Source organism: Diaporthe batatas (assembly GCF_019321695.1).
Source record: "Diaporthe batatas strain CRI 302-4 chromosome Unknown Contig00010, whole genome shotgun sequence".
NCBI lineage: Eukaryota > Fungi > Ascomycota > Sordariomycetes > Diaporthales > Diaporthaceae > Diaporthe > Diaporthe batatas.
Window position 1 is genome coordinate 1,402,919 of NW_025408557.1, and position 17,312 is coordinate 1,420,230.

Genomic DNA, 17,312 nt, shown 5'->3' on the forward strand with positions numbered 1-17,312 from the left:
AGATTGACGCATGGGTCAAGGCTCGAAAATGCCCTCTAATGTGTACCAAGGGTAGATGCTACCGCCACGGAATCAGTCTCTGTTGGACGGGCTGCCCATCTCCGTGCTCCTGGCGCCCGACAACCCAGCTTGGCATGTTGTCTCCGCCATCCTCTCGCACCGAAGAGAGCTGAACTGGGAGGCATGCATGGTCCCTGAACCCGTGAAACGCCATGTCAGCGACGATATCATCCTGCCAGATTTGCGCCGCCGTGGTCCCGCCAGAACTTACGTCTGCCGCGATGACCCCGCCTGTATTCCGCTCAAGGTTTGTAAAAATCAAGCATCCATGCTGAGGAGGAGGTTTCTGCCTGCTTGGGAAACCCTACACTGACACATTCTCGGTGGTCATGCGCAGAGCATTCGCTGTGCCACCGTGTCCGAGTATCCAAGCCTAACACACCTCGTGGTTGGCTGATATCGTAGAAAGTTCAAGGCAGCACCCTGTAGTCCAACATGAGCCAAAGAACCACCCGGAATTGCCCTCCTGAGACCGGTTGCGGGAACCAAACAAGCGCGTTGATCTTGCCTTGTCCGGCCGATTGCTGTGTGTGCTCGAGGGGCCAGGGAGCAAGGTGTCATCCACTGAGGATATCTTCGTCAGGCCTGGACTGAACGTACAAGCCAGTCTCCAGCCATCGGTGATCCTTGATTACATTCAAAGTACTGATGCATTCCCCCGACGGTGGGCAATGAGCCACATCGGCCGTGCCAGCACTCCTAGGATCCCAAACACGGCATTGCCGAATTTGGCGCCAGTGCTCTCGGCGGCTTCCTCAGCGCGGGAGCTGAACGGTGGTGAGAGCTGTTCTCTTCAGAATGCTCTGTGTTTGTGGCGGGCCGTATCCTTCGCAGATAGCCTGGGCGATGGAGCTCGCAAAGAACTGAGCCGAGATGTCGCTGTCCATCCTGGTGCCTGAGCACTGCCCCAAAAGGCTATGACCTTAGGTTTCTCTGAGCAAGAAATTCGGATGTTTGAGATGATGCCGCTATCACCGGCGTGGCCTAACGTCAGGACTTGGAAGGCCTTCCCCGTTCTCGAGCGGGCGTCTTCAAGGCTCCTGGCAGAGCTGCAGCGAAGACAGGTTTCACAAGCCCCTGAATGAAGAAACGGGGAGGATGAGCCACCCGACGACGGGAGGGGATCGCGAACATTACGTTATCAAAGCTTGCAAAGACAGGATGGACCCCGACCACAGGATGGCGATTGATGACGGGCGGACGATAGCTTGGACTAGTGTTCGGCAAGATCGATGGCTAGAGTGCCCTTCCTGTATCTCGTTGCCTCGTCTCGCCAAGATGCGAGACGGTAACCGTTGACAGAAGAACACTAAGGACACAACGCGATGAACGTAGCCGGAGAACCAGGCAAGTGTACCTACCCACTATGCACCGTCAGCCAGAACAGAAGCCTCCTCTTTGGCCACGGCGTTCTGAAGCTGTAAAGGCTGCCATAGCTTACAAACCACTAGTGATAGAGATTGCTCCATAGTAGGCCCCAGACGGCAAAAAAAGACTCGGTTGCATGACACCTCCGTAGCATCATTGGTGTTCTGCATCTTGTTGCAAAGATCCATAGAGTGTCAAGAGCCAACTCAAACTGCCCTACTTTTCGTTCATCAGCGCTGAAAAGTTGCGAGCCCATCGAGATTTGGCGTTATGCTTACAACCGTGGAGTACTACAGCCGTGAGCCGCAAAGCTTGGCCGAGCATATGAGGTGTGTCTATCACAATCATGTTGGTCTTGTCGACCTTTGACGGCCAGACGGCATCTTGAGGCCCGGTTGGGCCGCCGGCAACAACACCGTGGAAGAGAGGCTAAGCCGAGCCATTTGCCGTTCGGAGCATCATCGATCGGCGGGGGTCCGTACTGCGGTCATCTTGTCTCTCATTGGCGCAACGCACGACGACTGACAAATGGAAACTAGCACACGAATTGCATGTATCTTTCATGGTGCTGGAAATGAGCTGCTGCCACTTTTTTTTTGTTTTACGAAAGATGCGCTCCAATGCAGTGTCGTGGCCGGGGTTCTCTGCGTGATCAGCAGGCAGGGAGCTTAAACTATGCCAGCTCAACACGTCCCAGGGAGGTGTTGAGCCGGGCCGACCCCACCCTGGCTGTGCTTTGCTGTCGTACAAGACTTCGGAAGTGGTCACGTGTGCGCGCGGTGATGCATTGTGCTGCTGTAGTGCTCAGACGTGGTTCGGGTTGTGTGTGTTGGTCTCAAATCTGAGGCTATTCCTGCCTCGTGATAATTCAAAAAGCTTGGCTGGGCAATCGGCCGTCAGACGCCAACCTCTGGCTCGCTGGTCCCGAGTCCCGACCCCAAAGGTGGTCTGTTCGGTACCATAGCCGCGGGAATGACTAGCCATAGTAGACTAGGTCGCCGCGTCAATGTGAGAAGGATGATCGTGTTGTAGTGCGGGGGAGGGCGGCACATTCGAGGAGGCTGAGGGCTTCATTGGCAGATCCACCTGTGAGAGAGGCCGATGTAAGCCAGGAAATCCCAGGTGTCTGGGAGGGCTGCCAAAATGCTCAAGATCTTAACCCTGTGCAAATCATCCAGAGGGGGGGCTTGCCTACTGTGGTACTGCCTGATCAGACTTAGCTGGTGCCTAGCCCGAGCGCCGAGCAAGCGCACTGTGCACATTGTAGCTGACCTGGTACAGGAGGGACTGCTGAGAGCCTGGGCCGACCGATCGTATACATGCTTGCCGATAGCCCACTATGCATGCGACAGCCATGACAGGATAGCAGAAGGGACATGAGTTCAGTCGCGGTACCCTGTCATCCGCGTCCTCTCCTGTCTCCTTCGTTTATTGCGCAGACGGCCTGCCCCGGACCACAGCTGTTGGCCGAGGAAAGCTCCTGTGTCCACAGTCCCGGCGGTACGGTCGACTTCCGAGGGCTGCAACTGATCGGACGCCGTTTTGAGTTCTTGTGTTCACCGCAAAGATGGGCCCCCCGTACCAGTGGCGGTTGGTCTTGAAAAGCACCACCCCCCCGGTGACGCAGGCACATATTCGGCAACCTTTCGGACCTGCGCGCTGCTTGCCTTCATAGGATGTTGCGACCTTGTACAATCCCGCAACCAGAAATAAATTGGCCCCCGGTGGGTGCCACGTCGAAGTTCAGCCGTTCCAGCAGGAGTTACCAGCTGGGCGGGAGTCGTGATGGGCAAGGGTCTGTGCCACGATCCTTGCAAAGCATAATTGATAGCCCGAAGCCTCGGCTCGGTCTGCGCTTATGGCTGACCAACTTTCTTATCGCGACAGTGTGGCGGACGCTGCAGACAGGACACCATCCCCGCTTCTGGAGGAGGACCGACGGGACATTGCGGTGTAAGGCGTGCAGCATGCCGAAAGAGCGTGGCAGTCACCCGGACGAGCATGTGATGGGTCCGTTGTCTTTTTTTCTTGTGGCAGGCAGGTCATATCTTCTTGAGGAATCTTGTGAACAAGATCCTTTCGATCATCGAGTCTGTACATACTAGTAGTAGTAGGAGCCCAGGGTGTCGGATGCAACAACCCCTGCTCTCGATCAGCTCGCTGGCAAAGGTGTGTTGCGGTGTGGCGTTCGCTGAGACCAATGCCGTTGTTACCCTCCCTCTCGCGCGAGGGAGCTGCATGCCCCGGAGCTGTGTGATCTGGAGCAATTTTCTGGAAATTCGGTTCCAGATCCTAGTTTCGCGCCAGCCGTGGGTTAAAATTGGGTCTAGACTAATTAGGGATGGCCCAATAGCCTCCGTCGGGGCATGGGCGGACTGCGTGGGCTCAAGATGGATGCTTCATCAGGATCGATGTTCGATGCGACTGATGCTGCAAGCCTGGCATGCAAGGCATGGGCCTGAAATTGCGCAATGAGAGAAGATGCGCCCCGGGACGGTGTCATCTGCTGGTCCGTATGACCACCGACCGGGCTTAGTATTGGCTGGACGAGCTACCTGCGTCAGATCCATGCAGTTTCGCCCGAGGTGAACAAATGAGGATGGCCTCTCACTCGCCAGCAGCAGCCAGGGGCGGACGCGGACGAGGAGGAAGACCGCGGGAAGGAAACGTGGTTCAAGCAGAAGACGGAGGGGGAGATGTAGGCTGGCAGGCTGGTAGGCTGGTCCTCCATTGCATCGTACAGTACGTGTATGCATCCAAGAGAGGTGCGCAGCGCAGGTGAGATGTGACGGGCCAAGGCCTGCGGATGGTGCAGCGGCAGAGTCGGTGGTGGCTCTGCTCTGCTCGGCCCAGGGCTGCTCTGGTACTGTGGTAGAGAAGCCTTGGTCTTTTCCCTATCCGCCGGGGCGGTCAGAGGCCGCACCTCTCGTGTGCGGTGGCACCTCGCAACGGGGCCCCTCTCCAATCACTGGGCGGGCAGGCCGAGCTCGTTTCCGTGCAGGCATTGTCAGACAGCGTCAGGTCGGGGGTGCTCCTGACTGCCTGACTGCGCAAGGCCAAGTACCGCATGATTGATGACTGCGGGCGATTGGCAGGGAGGTGATCAGATACATGATTCCCGGGTCGATTCTTTCCCACGTTCTTTCTTGGTAACATGGTGAGTGGCATGGTGACACGGATATCCAGACGGCTCGCCAGGCCGAGCGCTAAATTCATGCCATGCACCGTACCACAGGTACCTCGTCATGGAGGCCGGACTAGCGAGGCAGGCCTTCTGCACATCAGTGGGTAACGCCACGTGAGGTCCGTTTTGGCGGTTGCAGACCTCGGGATACACAGCGTGATGTCGGCCTGATTGCCTGGGGGTAATTTTCCAGAGCCCGCTCTAAGCTTGTGGGCGGCCCGTCGCCCTTGGTCGACGGAGTTGCTGCGGCGGGTTCGGTTTGGATCCTCGCACAAGAGGCGGGAACGTCCGGGTAGGGGCACATCCGCCCCTCAGTGAGTTGTGACTGTCTGACTGTCGGTCGACTGCCTGGACACGCACGGACGTGTTCTCGATCTGCAGAAGCCTGCACGGGCGGCGTGCTGGTGGGCGTCGTGTGGTGTACATGGTACGCAGTGCCACAGTGCACATGATTCGGATACGACATGCTGCACAAAAGGCCCATCGTAAAACGGGGTGCTGAGGCGGTCCAGGGCCCGCTCGCGAGAAGGTCGACAACAAGATTGGCGCAGGCGCATGTGCAGAGAGAAGGGGCAGAGGCGGAAGCCTCGGAATCGGGTCACCACCGGCACAATATTTCCGTTGCTTGTGGTTCTCAAGGGTCTCGAGGGCCCACCGGCAGCAGCAGCAGGAGGAGGCGAATCCCTCACACGCCTGGGCGTCGCTTGGTCGCTTGGTCGCTGGGTCGCTGGGTCGCGGCGGCAGGTGGTCTGGTCTGGTCGTGCAGCATCCGTGCCTCAGGAGCTCGGGAGCAGGTACCAGAGGAGGCAAAGGGTCCAATCTCGGGAAGTTGCCGCCCGCGCACACCTGATCCGACACCTGCTGTCGAGAGGGCTGCTGGCGAGGGCTGCGAGTGCACGGCGTGTTGATGTCAACAGGAATAGGCGGGGTGAGGCCATGTCCAAAATTGAGTCGGGCATGGCATGGCATAGCATAGCATAGCATGGCATGGCATGGCATCGCGTTAGCAGATACGCTTTTTTAGTCGAACCCGACAGTCTGGGTCGGAGAGAGATCTGACAACGGCCCTACTGCGCAAAGGCTTCCTTGACGCCGCTCACCAGGTTCTTTAGGGTGCTTGCTAAATTAGTGGGAGACGGCACCGGCAGTCCAGGAACAGCCCGCCCGCCCAGGTGGGTTGCGAGGCAGGTAGGCAGGCAGGCAGGCAGGCAGGCTGGCTGGCTGGCTGGCTGGCTGGCTGGCACGGCTGCTGGCGGGCTTACAAGGCAAGCACCAGCACCGGGAGGACTAAGCTTTGTTAGCATCCTCGAGTCACGTTTTCCCCGAGACACCTGACACGGCCGGCCAGGCCAGTCTAGATGTCCTCGCCATTATCATGCTCTCCACAGTTGACACTGTGGTTGATTTGATGTTTGAGCCGTCAGCCGTCAGCCGTCAGCTGTCATGGATTGATTGTTGGACTGCGTGGGAGGCTTGGCGGTGATCAAGCAAGGGGCGCAGGGGGGAGGGGGACGAGGGCAGCAGGGCAAAAGGAAACAACATCAGGTGAAAAAGCAAAGAGAGGATTGATTGATTGACAGGCCCATCGATTACTTTCCAGACGTCATGGCGCCTGATTCAACGTTGAGTATGTCCCAATGTCTGCCTGCCGCCCTCGCTCAAAGACCCGAGACATGGCCGGAGCTTGACTACTCCGTACCTCTCCCCTTCCCGACCGTGTGAAGAGAGAGAGATGCTTGAAAGAAAAGGTTTGCATTGCCAGATCACCAAGCTGTGTGTGCCAAGAGGTTGCACGCATGTGAGGATGCCCCAGTCATGGTGTCATTGTTGCCATCGGGTTGATCAGTCTCGAGTACGTACGGAGTATGATGCAAATACATGCACAGATTGGCGTCGAAAACAGGAATCTTGGCCCGGGGACTAGGCCAGTTGATCCACAACCCAGGGATTGCTGCACAACCCCCCTTCCCAAGCACATACGCGAAGGCCTCAAGGCCCAACAAGTTGACAGTCTCTCGAGAACCCCCGAGTTGTACTCCGTGCTGCGTATGCCTCCTCGACCATGCCCATGGGTCCAAGCCGAGGGAGCAATCTCCTTGCATCCCATTGTCGGTCGCACAGACAGGTTCATCTGGACAGCGGTGAAGAGACCGACAGCATTGCCTGATTGCATGTGCTGGATAGAGCAAGGAACGGCAGGATGCAATTTTCAGATTCCCATTCCCAATCCCATTCCCCGTGCTGGCCCGCCTCGTTCAGGCATTTCACCTCTGGCATCGATCTACAATGTCAATCTGACCTCGGTTCGATGCTCCATTTGTCGGTCGGGCGTTGACAGGACCACGATTCAACATACCAGCGTCCGGTAGCTAGCACTAATGCGGCTCTGGCACGCTAAGAGTCTAAACGTCGCTTCCACTCCCACCTCCTAGCGCTGGACGAGGCTGCCCCAGACTGCCAAAATGACCAGGTGCTGCCAGGCCACCGCTTGGTCCCAACCCAGCCAGCCCAGCCCAACTCCATCCCTCCTCTTCCCGTTCTCTGGAACCCACAAGCAGCAACAAGCGCGCCAGATCTACGAAACTACTCTTACCGAGAAACTCTAAATCACGTCCTCTCGGCCACCTCGTCCACCGCACCCCAGGGCCTCACCACCTCCCACTGGGGTCTGACAACCGACCGGCAATACACACACACTATTACCCTGCGAGAATCCGCCGCCGGCTAAATTGTAATATCCCACATATCGATTCCTGTCACACCGCTGCGATGCGGCTGACAGCCCTGACACCCAGGGCTGCCAGGGCGAGCTGCCTTCGAGCTGCCTGGCTGCTAAGCCTCGACAGGCTGGGAGATGCCCACGTGCAGGCTTACACCACTTACACTTTGGAGCCGGTATCCCTGGCCTCGATCCTCGATCTGCTTGTTCCAATGTCTGTGTGCTGCGATGGAGCCCTTCACTATGACTGCGCCTGTGGGGCTGTCGCTCGAGAATCACATGTGGGAGTCATGGTCACCAGCAGACAATTCCCACTCTGACTTGGGCAGCAGAGATCGTTATCCAATGACGGAGTATTCCCAACCAGCGCTCTTGAGTCATTTTGCCTCAAGGCCCACTCGCCTCCATCGTGTCTCATGCCTGTCAATATCGACCCCGACGCCGCGGGTCGCCGGAGCCGAAGCGGCACGCTCAAACACAGTCTGTGGCTGAGAGTTCAGACGCGCCTTACGCTGCCCAGCATAGACTACGCTCTGTCGTGCATTTCCACGGGATCACGACCAGGCTCAACAGTGCAAGGGGACCCCTCTCCGAGCCTCTATTGTTCAACAGCGACGTGTTGGCTTACACAGACTTGTGCATAATAAGCTGATAGATGAGCCGTACAAAACATCCTTGATCGGACCTGGCTGAATGGACCAGGGACGGCAGGATCGGCATGTAAATCCGTCTCAAAAGCCCTCGGCCGCTTTCGACTGCCAATTTCCCCCATCATGATTCCTCACCTACGGAGGGGTCAAAAAAAAGAGGCTGCATCAACGGTGAGTGAAGAGAATGGATTCCGTTTTCGAGCTCTGAAGAGTGCACGGCCCAGCCATTCTCACGCGCCAGGGTTACGGACTGCGGTGAGAACGGGTCTCTATGCTGGGAGGAGGATGGTTCTCCTCACATAGACCCATAGTCTGTGCTGGGATTAACAAAGCTTCACCTTGACCAGGCTTCCAGCGATTTGCTCCTGACCCTGGTGCCGTCACATCCTTCCTGCAGCGATGCATCTGGAATGCCATGCCAAAAGGATGGGCCCAGCCATTCTCCCCAAAAGTACGGGCCCACACCTATTGGTGCCCACCAACTTTCTCAGGTTAGCGCCAAAATCTACATTGAAGATCTTCCAGGATATGGTGATGCTCCCACAGTGTGCGGCGGCCCCGGAGCTTTCCGCCCTCACACTGTCTGACCCTCAGTGGCCGCGAGAGAAGAGGCGCCCATTTCTGATGAGCCTCCCCCCCATCCTCGCCAATCTTCATCCTTGCATATACGACTGCATAGCTTCTCGTTGAGCCGATCCATTCAACCTGACATCGTACGGTAGGTATATCCATGGCTGCCGGTTGTGTGGTACGATGCGTACAATTTCGACTGTTGTATCCGCCGTCAATTGTTTCTGTTTTTTTTTTTTTTTTTTGAATTGGTTGTTCTGGCCGGCCATCTGAAGCAGACATGGCAGAGCTACTGATAACCTGGAGCCAGGCGACGACGAAAAGTGATGTGGGTAATAATAAACCTCTATGAGATATACTCTGGGAAGGGGCTGCTCGAGCCAACCTTGTCACTGCAGTGCTGCTTTGGCTATCCGAAGTCCTTCGGGCCACTCACTGGTGACTTTACCATGTACTGCGCAGTGTAACATCGAGATTTCTCAGGGTGGCATTGCTTCGGCTCCAACCAGTCAAAGGGCATCTGCCTTGGCCGCGCTTACTGCTAACATCCCAGCAGCTGGGGGGAGACATTTCTCTCAATCTTTCCCAACGCCACCCTCCCTGCCGCTCAGACTGACTGTCTTGTGTGCTTTTCAACAGGCGTGCGTCGCCATGACCGCAGCACACCTCTGGCCCCAAGACTTTCCCAGGGGCAAGACTCGCAGCTACTCACCCCTTCTGCAAGAAGCATTGCGAGCGTGGTTCACGCTTGTCTGCGAGATTGAACACAGGGACCAGGGTCCATTGTTTGGACTCATCGGAGACATGCAATTCAGCTGCCCAGAACCCAAATCGGCATACACAGGTAGACATGCCGGGAGATCCCAGGCAGTGGAGGGTGGGCACGCTGGGCTGCCTTTAGAAAGTTTCGTCAAGCCACACGTCGACCACACCCACCGCGCCCGGGGGGTGGGAGCTCTGAGACTGGTTCATTTTGTCCAACTGTAGGGAGAAAAGTGGCCCCTCAACCAGCGGCGCCCATCACACCCACCGCAAATACCCGTACAGTAGTCGTCAGACACCTGACACCCACAGGACCGCGGCGGGAGGGCATTGGGAGATGGCCGTGTCATCGTTGCCTCTGCCGGTGGCCAAAGTGCGAGTCAAGAGAGAAATGATCCGGAACCGGCGAGGCGACTCCTGGGTCGGCTCGGCAGGAGGAGGTATCCTCTTGGCAGGCAAATTGAGACAAGATTTCAATGTAGGATAGTTCCGTGTTGTGCGTGCTGTAGCTGTGGGATGCGCATTGCATAGTCAGGTCCCATTTTCAAGTTTCCGCCTGGCCGGTTGCTGGCGGGCTGGGCTGGCGGGCAGGCGGGCTGGCGACGGGCGACTACTGTCACGTCCTGATTATCAGTCTTAGTCTTACTGCTGGACTGTGCTGCGCTGCATGGTACGGAGCACGGAGTACGGAGTACATTCGTGACCCACAGATACCTAGGTACCTACCTCTTTGTAGCTCCGCATGCATGCGTACGACCAGGTGGGTGGGTGTGTGGCAGGCCCGAAAGAAGTCTCCATGATACATCAGCTGGCAGACGGCTTCTTCCATTTCCATTGAGGGCGAGCCTGGGCGCCCACAGCATCCTGGCCCGGGTGCGTGCCCACTGATCAGCCAGTATTTTTTTTTCTCTTTCCCACTCCTGCCAGTCTGTCCGATGGGTGCTGAGGGCAAGCAAGGACTGCAGGCGGTTGATGGTGGGTGGTGGGTGGTGGTTGGCCGGGGGTAGGGGGTAGGGGGTAGGGTAGGGGGGTAGGGAAGGGGGGCTCTCAGGTTTCGTACACCAGGGAGAGAGCGCTGGGAGCGGTTCAGTGGGCGAGTGAGCCAGTGACTGCCAGACAGCAGCTGGCAGGTGGTGAGCGAGTGACATGGGGAAGCAAGTGAAGGAGAGAGCATTGACAGCTGGTCCTGGTCCCAGTCACGGCCCTGGTCCTAGTCCTGGTTGGTGGTTCTGAGGAGGTGTTGGAAAGGTCTCAGCCCGCCTTCCTCCGCTCGAACTGTCGAATGAGGCAGTACCCCACTTCCTTACTTCCTTGCCTCCGTGTCTCCTGCCTCCGTGCACAAAAATTCGGTTTACACGCGCAACTCGAGCGCACGGGCCACCTTAGCCACTCTCTCGACGCCGCCGCAGTAGGCAGTAGGCACAAGGCAGTCGTCCGTCAACTACCTTTGGTCTCTTCTCTTGGGTAGGTACGGGCGGTACCCTCTGCTGCTTTCCAACATTGACCTTTCCGCTTCCTCCCAAGCTTCGCCTTTCTCATACCCCCCCCTCATCCGATCCACCTCTAACCAGGCCAAATTCTTTTCTTGACCACAGTCTGAGGCCCCCGCTGACTGACCAGAGTCTTGTCGTGTCGAGGACGCTCGCCCATTAATCACTGCCCGCACTAAGCAACGCTACTGCCCATAGCAGCTAGCAGCATCGCGCTACCCCTCCGTGGGTCTTGACGAATACCCGCCGATGCTCACTCGCGCGCCCAGTGCAAACAGGCAAGGAATCAGCAGCTGATAGAGAGCACACTCGACAGCCTCAGGACGGCAGACGGCCAGCATACCCAGGTGGCCCAGCACAGCGCGCCGCCCAGGCTGGGACTCCAGGTTTGCCCACAGGACGAGGTGCAGCTCGGAGACGGCGAGAACTACTGCGACAGTACAACCTCGAAAGGGCTTGGGGATCATCGGGCAGCCACATCGTGATCTACGTTTCCCCAGGTGCAGCAACGCAAAGCACAGGTACTGGCTGCATTGCGTGCGTGCATCCTACTCAGGTACACGCCTTTTGCCGTCAGGGCGTCTTACCCCGTCGCGCCCTCTTGTCTCCCCCCCCCCTTACACACCTACACACACCTACACAGTACCTTGGGCTCGTGGGTGGTGGTCCAGACCAACCGACCGACCGTCTGGGGGGACCAGGGTTGGAACTCTATTACGGAGTGAGAGGCGGTATTTTCATCGCTGAAGTGACTTCGATCCATCCACCCATTCACCACAGCCAGGCAGTCGGGAGCTGCTGCTGCGCTCTGCTCGGCTTCTGCTCTCTCGCTCACTCTCACTTCCTTGCTCGCCCACCCCTCTCCTTCCCTCTCGCCCATCCGCCGCCGGGCAGGCCTTCCTTCCGCCTCCTGCCTTGCGACTTTTTTTTCTTTCTCCACCCGGGGGGACCTTTACCTGCTGCAGCGCACCTTTTACCAGGCCACCCCTCATCTTACCCTCACTCTCACCTCACAATCAAACAATTTCAAATCCTGGACTGGTCGCCTCTCTGTCTGCTGGGTTACTACCTTGTCCCATCAATCCGGTCTCGACCCTCGACCCTCGATCCTCGAGACCTTGTAACCCCCAGTATAAAATCGCGTTGCTGCCCACCTGGCCACGCTAACCCATCCGATCATCCCTCCTTCAAAATACTCAAGTACCAACCAACCTAACCCGGGTAGCCCTTTCGTTTGACGGCCCCCGACACATTTTTTGGCGAGCTGCAAGTCACCTTAGGCTCGCTCTAGATCTCTCATACCTCGTCACTCCCACGAGGCGGAGCCATACATCACATCAAATAATAAGCATTTGCTGGTTGCGGAAATCCCACCAGCTCACAACACCCCCAGCCAGATAATTCTCCGTTCGCCTGATTTCATCACCTTGCTGGTGGTGGTGGTGCTGGTTGATCCTTCCAACCGCAGATCAACACACAAGACACGACAAGACACGACGCCTGTCAGGACGGACCCGGACTGACGATCTCATCTCCTGGCAATTCAACAAATCGCCCTGGTCCTCACACCCCTCAACTCCCCAGCAACACGCTATTTTAGTTGCCATCTCTGCCAACTCCGGGGAGCATCACTCCAGAGCACGGGGTCTACATAGCCGGAACAGTGCAAGGACAGTTGTTCAGTCCCTCGGACAGACGGCAGGCAGGCAGACATAGAGACACCTGTGAGAAAGAGACATCCACATCCCGCTCGAGCATCAGACCCGGACCCGGACCCGGACCCAGACCTAGGCCCCAGCCTTCCTTACTTGCACTGGCACTAAAATAGTGTCGTGCTCGCGCTATCTCTCCTGGAGGCTCCACCACGCCTTCTTCCTCGCACTAGGACGGAGTACCGAGTACGTTCAGGGTGCTTGCACCTTGTGTCCTTTTTTTGGTGCGAGATTTCGCGCCTGCTAGACTGGTTGAACGGACTCTACATCATCCAACCTTAAAAGCTGCCCCGGCCGCTCTTACGTCTGCTAGCGCGCACCCGCTCTCTCGTTGGAGAATACATATTGCACACCCAGCTCCAGGACGGACAAGGCCAAATCTTCCACATTGCATATCACACAACAACAACATCTTTCTGTCAGCCGGCCTCATATCCTGTTGCAGTACCAAGTCGCCTTGATCCACGCCCCGCATCGTCACTTGATCATACCCGACCTTCTAGGCTTCACGTCAAGCAGGAGTCGGTCGTCAGTCGATCAGTCAACACAAAACCCGTCTTAAGCCGACCGCTGCTCCCCTACCGCTTATGGACAGAACGGCGAACGACTACTCAGGTTTGCCTTCGCCGTATCCCAGCAACTTTGGCGACTCGAGGTCTGAAGCTTCACTATCAGATCCGTCGTCTGCTCAGCAGTACTCGCAGGCTGAGGGTCGACCAAGCGGTTACTCCGCCACGCCTACTCCCACGTCCGAGTACACTGGTTACCCGACCTCGGCGCGGTCAGAAACCTTCTCAAATCATCTTCAGCATCGCGCATACCACCAGTCAGGTGTTGGAGGCACCAGTATGGCGCAGCCACCCCCAACAAGTCCGTCCATGCCTTTGCAAGATGGACGCAACCATCAAAACCCCCAGCCAGACCACCAGCAAATCAAATCTGACAATGATGTACCCATAGACCCCAGCATAACAGCTCCGAGCCCCACGCAGTACACGTACCCACAGAGCCCTTACGGACAGCATCCAGACATGGGCCATGGATACGCGCACTCGAACGTGTACACGCAACCGCGACCAGACTGGACTGGGTACGGACAACCCGGTGCGCCTATAACGCCAGGTCACCACGTATTCCCTCAGACCCCGACCAGTGCCTCAAGGCCCAACGCCCAGGTAGGTCTCATCGCGATGCCCTTCCTATCCGGCCGACTGGACCTACTCTCAAGCCTGGCGTCTTCCTCGCAGCCACCGGAAACCTGTGAATTTGTTTGGGGAACAGAAACTGATGATGATTATCTAGGTATACAGCTTTGTGCCCATACCGGGGGCACAGCAGCACAAGCGACCTCGTCGACGCTACGAGGAGATTGAACGCATGTACAAGTGCGGATGGAATGGCTGCGAGAAGGCATATGGCACTCTGAACCACCTCAACGCTCACGTCACCATGCAATCGCATGGACAGAAGCGTGTTCCCGAAGGTATGCTACCACAAAATTTCCTGCAGCTCCGGCACTCATAACCAGGCGGAGCGGTGGCGGTACATTGACGTACCACGGAACTGTCGCCCCCCAATTCTGAGCCAACTCATCGCCTGTCACCGCCCCTGTCTAGTTGTGGACCTCTGAGGCCGCTTTTACTGACACTTGGCTTTCGTATGCAGAATTCAAAGAAATTCGCAAGGAATGGAAGGCGCGAAAGAAGGCCGAGGAGGCCGAGCGCAAGGCGCGGGAGGAGGAACAGGCACGGGCGGCACCGGGACAGAATGACCCCCAAGGAGCACACGATGGCCAGCAGTCCGCCGGCGGGTACGCATCAACTCGCCTGCCGCCGATAGGGTATCAGCCGACAAACTACCCAGCCCCGCCCAACGTCTCGATGCCCAACGAGTACAGCAGCAACTACATTGCTGCAAGCGGTTACAACCCGCAGTCGCCTTACCAGCAGTCTCACAACCAGGTGTATGGCCAGCGTACGTATTGTCCGGCGGAAGTATAGTTGTTTTGCCCCCTTGTGCGTGCTGACTTTGCTTTTTCTAGCGAACGGTGGTCAGCCTAACCACTGATTCTGCTTGCTCCTTTCATGCACGACCAGCTGATCCTAAGAAGCGTTAGCCAACGCGATGCAGCAACGAATGTCGAGCATGACCTAATGCGGCAACTTGGACAGACTGTGGTGGCGGACCACTTTGGCCACCCCACAACACCATAGGTGGATGACACATGCGCGCGCAGGCCACCGAGATGGCCGTCTGATCCCGACAGGTGCGAGCTTTTAGGCGAGTGCTAAGACAAGACGGGGTGGACGTGGTGGGATCTATACCCATGCCTGGGAACACTTTTCGGCACGACATCATGCGGCATGGAAAGTCGATGAAGTTATGCCCTGGCGCTTATTCGATCCGTGGTTTCGTTGCAGTAGAATTACCACAGAGGCAAATTATGGAATTGAGAGAAAAGGAAAAGCAAAAAAAAAGTCAGGGGGTGGAATACACGAGAGCATCACGGCAGTACACGTGCCTGGTGGTCGACCAGCAGTCGGGGGAGAAAGTATGAAGTTTGAGAAGTTGGTATTACCGGTCGACAGAGCACGCAGAATCCGCAGCTGCCGAGCCGATGGATGGGTGAGGTTAAGGTTGGGGTTTGCGCACAAGGACCTATGACGCTGAGGAGGCCCGAGGCAACAGCAAGACAGACCGATTATACAGCAATGTAACATCACTGATTTGATATTTGCACAGAGGGAGAGCGATCGAGGTAGGGCACAGGTGAAGTACTGTGAGAAGTGGACTACCTGGAGGAGGCTGACCGTAAGGGGCAGACAATCACAGCGGATAGTGTGGGATTGCGATGGGCTGCGTGGGCTACGAATCACGAAGCATTTCGTACAGAACAGTGATGGCAGTATGGACTGGTGGTTTGCATGCATAGTGATCACAGGTGGTGGTTATTCTAGGCCTACCGTCTGGGATTTTGGAGTTGTGCGGCTGCTGCTTGGATGCGCAACGTGCCTGCGTATACAGAGGAGCAGACTTGGCAAAAGTACATGGCTACAAGTAGCGCGGCGGTACAGTGGACCGGTACCGCAAGGGGGGGGGCATGCCGTGTACCACATACAACATGCGGGCCCCATGTGTGTAGGTAGGCCAGTGGGAGGAAAAGGCTGGGGGCCTAGTCAAGGTTGTAGTGTAGACGGACAAGCGTTGTTGGAAAAGGAAGGATTTGGGGGGGGGAGGTGGTGGAGGAGGGGGGGGCACGTCTGCATGGCGTGCCGGGGTCAAGGGGGCATGGCTTGACCAGCGCTAGAAACTTTGTACCACCCACCCCTCGGGAATTATGGTTTATGCCCTGCCAATATGTGCCTGCTAGCGTAGTGCAGCTCCTTCTGCCTCTCTCTCTGTGTGCGCGTGTGTCGTCGAGCACCACCACAACCATCATCATCAAAACGTTTGAGAACTATTGTTGACTGATGGAACGGTGACGTTCCTCGGCCGACCTTTTTTCTCTCTTGTCCCTCCCGCATTCGGAATTATCCGGCGTCACCATGTCACATACCGTGATGATACATCAACATCTGTCGAGGCAAGGGGAGCGAGGAGGAGGAGGATGGTCTCATTCGGGGTGGGTTGGGTTTCGAGGGGTGCATTGATGGGGAGGGAGTGGCAGAGAGTGATGAGCGACAGAGAGGAGCGAGAGGCTGGCAGGCTGGAGGGGTCATTCATCTTCCGAGCTCCCCAACACACAAACCTGGTTGGTGGGTTGTGCCAACCGCCCCCCCATCTCATACCCCCCTCCCCCCCGATTCTTTTTTATCTGCTGCCTGCTATTACTCCGAACGCCACCCTGTTTTATTTTATTTTATTTGGTCACGGCCTTCCTTGGTCCTTGGTTGTGGTGGGGTGTGCGGTGTGCGCACGGTGTAGGACCAGGGCGGCATTTATCAGGAGGATGGCGAATGGAGGAGGGCATGTCGGTGGTTGGTGTGCCATGTGCAATGTGCAATGTGCATTGTGCAGTACATATTTTTGTGTTGGTCAAGGTGGCGCTCCGGGGTGGCTGATCAGGGCCGACAGGGCGCGTCTTGCCATGTGGGTTTTTTTCTTTCGCTTCCCTGTCTCATGTCAGCAGAAGGAAGGAGGAGGAGGAGGAGGAGGAGGAGGGGGGGTGGTTGGCCCGGGGAGGCGTGGGCTGCTCTTCCTCCCCAATGTTGTGGGGGGAGCGAGGGGGTGAGGAGATGGATCTCGCACTGAGCTGATGCAGTGCGACAGCCGGGAAGGGCCTCAATTTCTCGGGGGTGGGCTGAGCTTAGCCACCCTGATGTAGCTACCTGCTGACTTGTTGCTGCTGCGTTGCTGTTTTGCTTGTTGTCAGTTCAGCGACGGGCGGGTCAGGTCAGGCCAGGCCAGGCCAGGTCAGGCCATGCTGTGCCTGCCATGCCATGCCATGCCATGCCATGCATTGCCCTTTCTTCATGTAGTCGGGGTGCATATCACGGCATATCCACCGTAAGGAGGCCAACCCGCGGGGGCTGAGGCGAGCTTATGTCTGTTGACTGCAGGTCGATCAGATGTCTTCTGGCAGTCTTCTGGCAGTCTTCTGGGCTCGCCTTGGGGCGCCTGGGGGAACACAAGGCTAAGGCACGTCATCTTTTAGTTCTTGATTCTTGCTTTGTTCTCGTGCGTCTGTGCCTCCCGGGGTTGGACGTGTTGTACAAGGGCATGCTACAGTAAACTGACGTCCGATGATTAATCAATCAGCCACACATCCCAGACCCCAGCTCAATTGAATGGAATCAC

General features: G+C 57.0%; 2 protein-coding genes across 2 annotated transcripts; both read left to right on the forward strand.

Annotated features, from left to right (window-relative positions):
• Positions 1-3,899: 3,899 nt before the first annotated feature.
• KVR01_008419 (uncharacterized protein) lies at positions 3,900-5,965 on the forward strand (the record flags this gene model as incomplete). Its single annotated transcript, XM_044789388.1, has 6 exons — positions 3,900-3,941; positions 4,050-4,126; positions 4,306-4,456; positions 4,664-4,712; positions 4,997-5,032; positions 5,125-5,965. 6 exons carry the CDS (start codon positions 3,900-3,902, stop codon positions 5,460-5,462), a joined length of 693 nt encoding a protein of 230 aa, XP_044642186.1. The 3' UTR covers positions 5,463-5,965.
• A 4,801-nt stretch (positions 5,966-10,766) lies between these two features.
• Positions 10,767-15,719, forward strand: KVR01_008486 (uncharacterized protein). The gene is made up of 5 exons (XM_044790457.1): positions 10,767-13,130; positions 13,191-13,690; positions 13,818-13,998; positions 14,181-14,489; positions 14,557-15,719. The coding sequence occupies exons 1-5, from the start codon at positions 13,103-13,105 to the stop codon at positions 14,580-14,582; spliced, it is 1,044 nt and encodes a 347-aa protein (XP_044642253.1). The 5' UTR covers positions 10,767-13,102; the 3' UTR covers positions 14,583-15,719.
• The last annotated feature ends 1,593 nt before the right edge of the window (positions 15,720-17,312 follow it).

What these genes read in the sequence shown, in the direction of transcription:
- KVR01_008486 (XM_044790457.1), top strand. Translation starts at nt 13,103, where the DNA reads ATGGACAGAACGGCGAACGACTACTCAG. An exon ending in AACGGCGAACGACTACTCAG is followed by an intron (nt 13,131 to 13,190) that starts GTTTGCCTTCGC and finishes CTTCACTATCAG; the next exon opens with ATCCGTCGTCTGCTCAGCAG. An exon ending in CAACCAGGTGTATGGCCAGC is followed by an intron (nt 14,490 to 14,556) that starts GTACGTATTGTC and finishes TGCTTTTTCTAG; the next exon opens with CGAACGGTGGTCAGCCTAAC.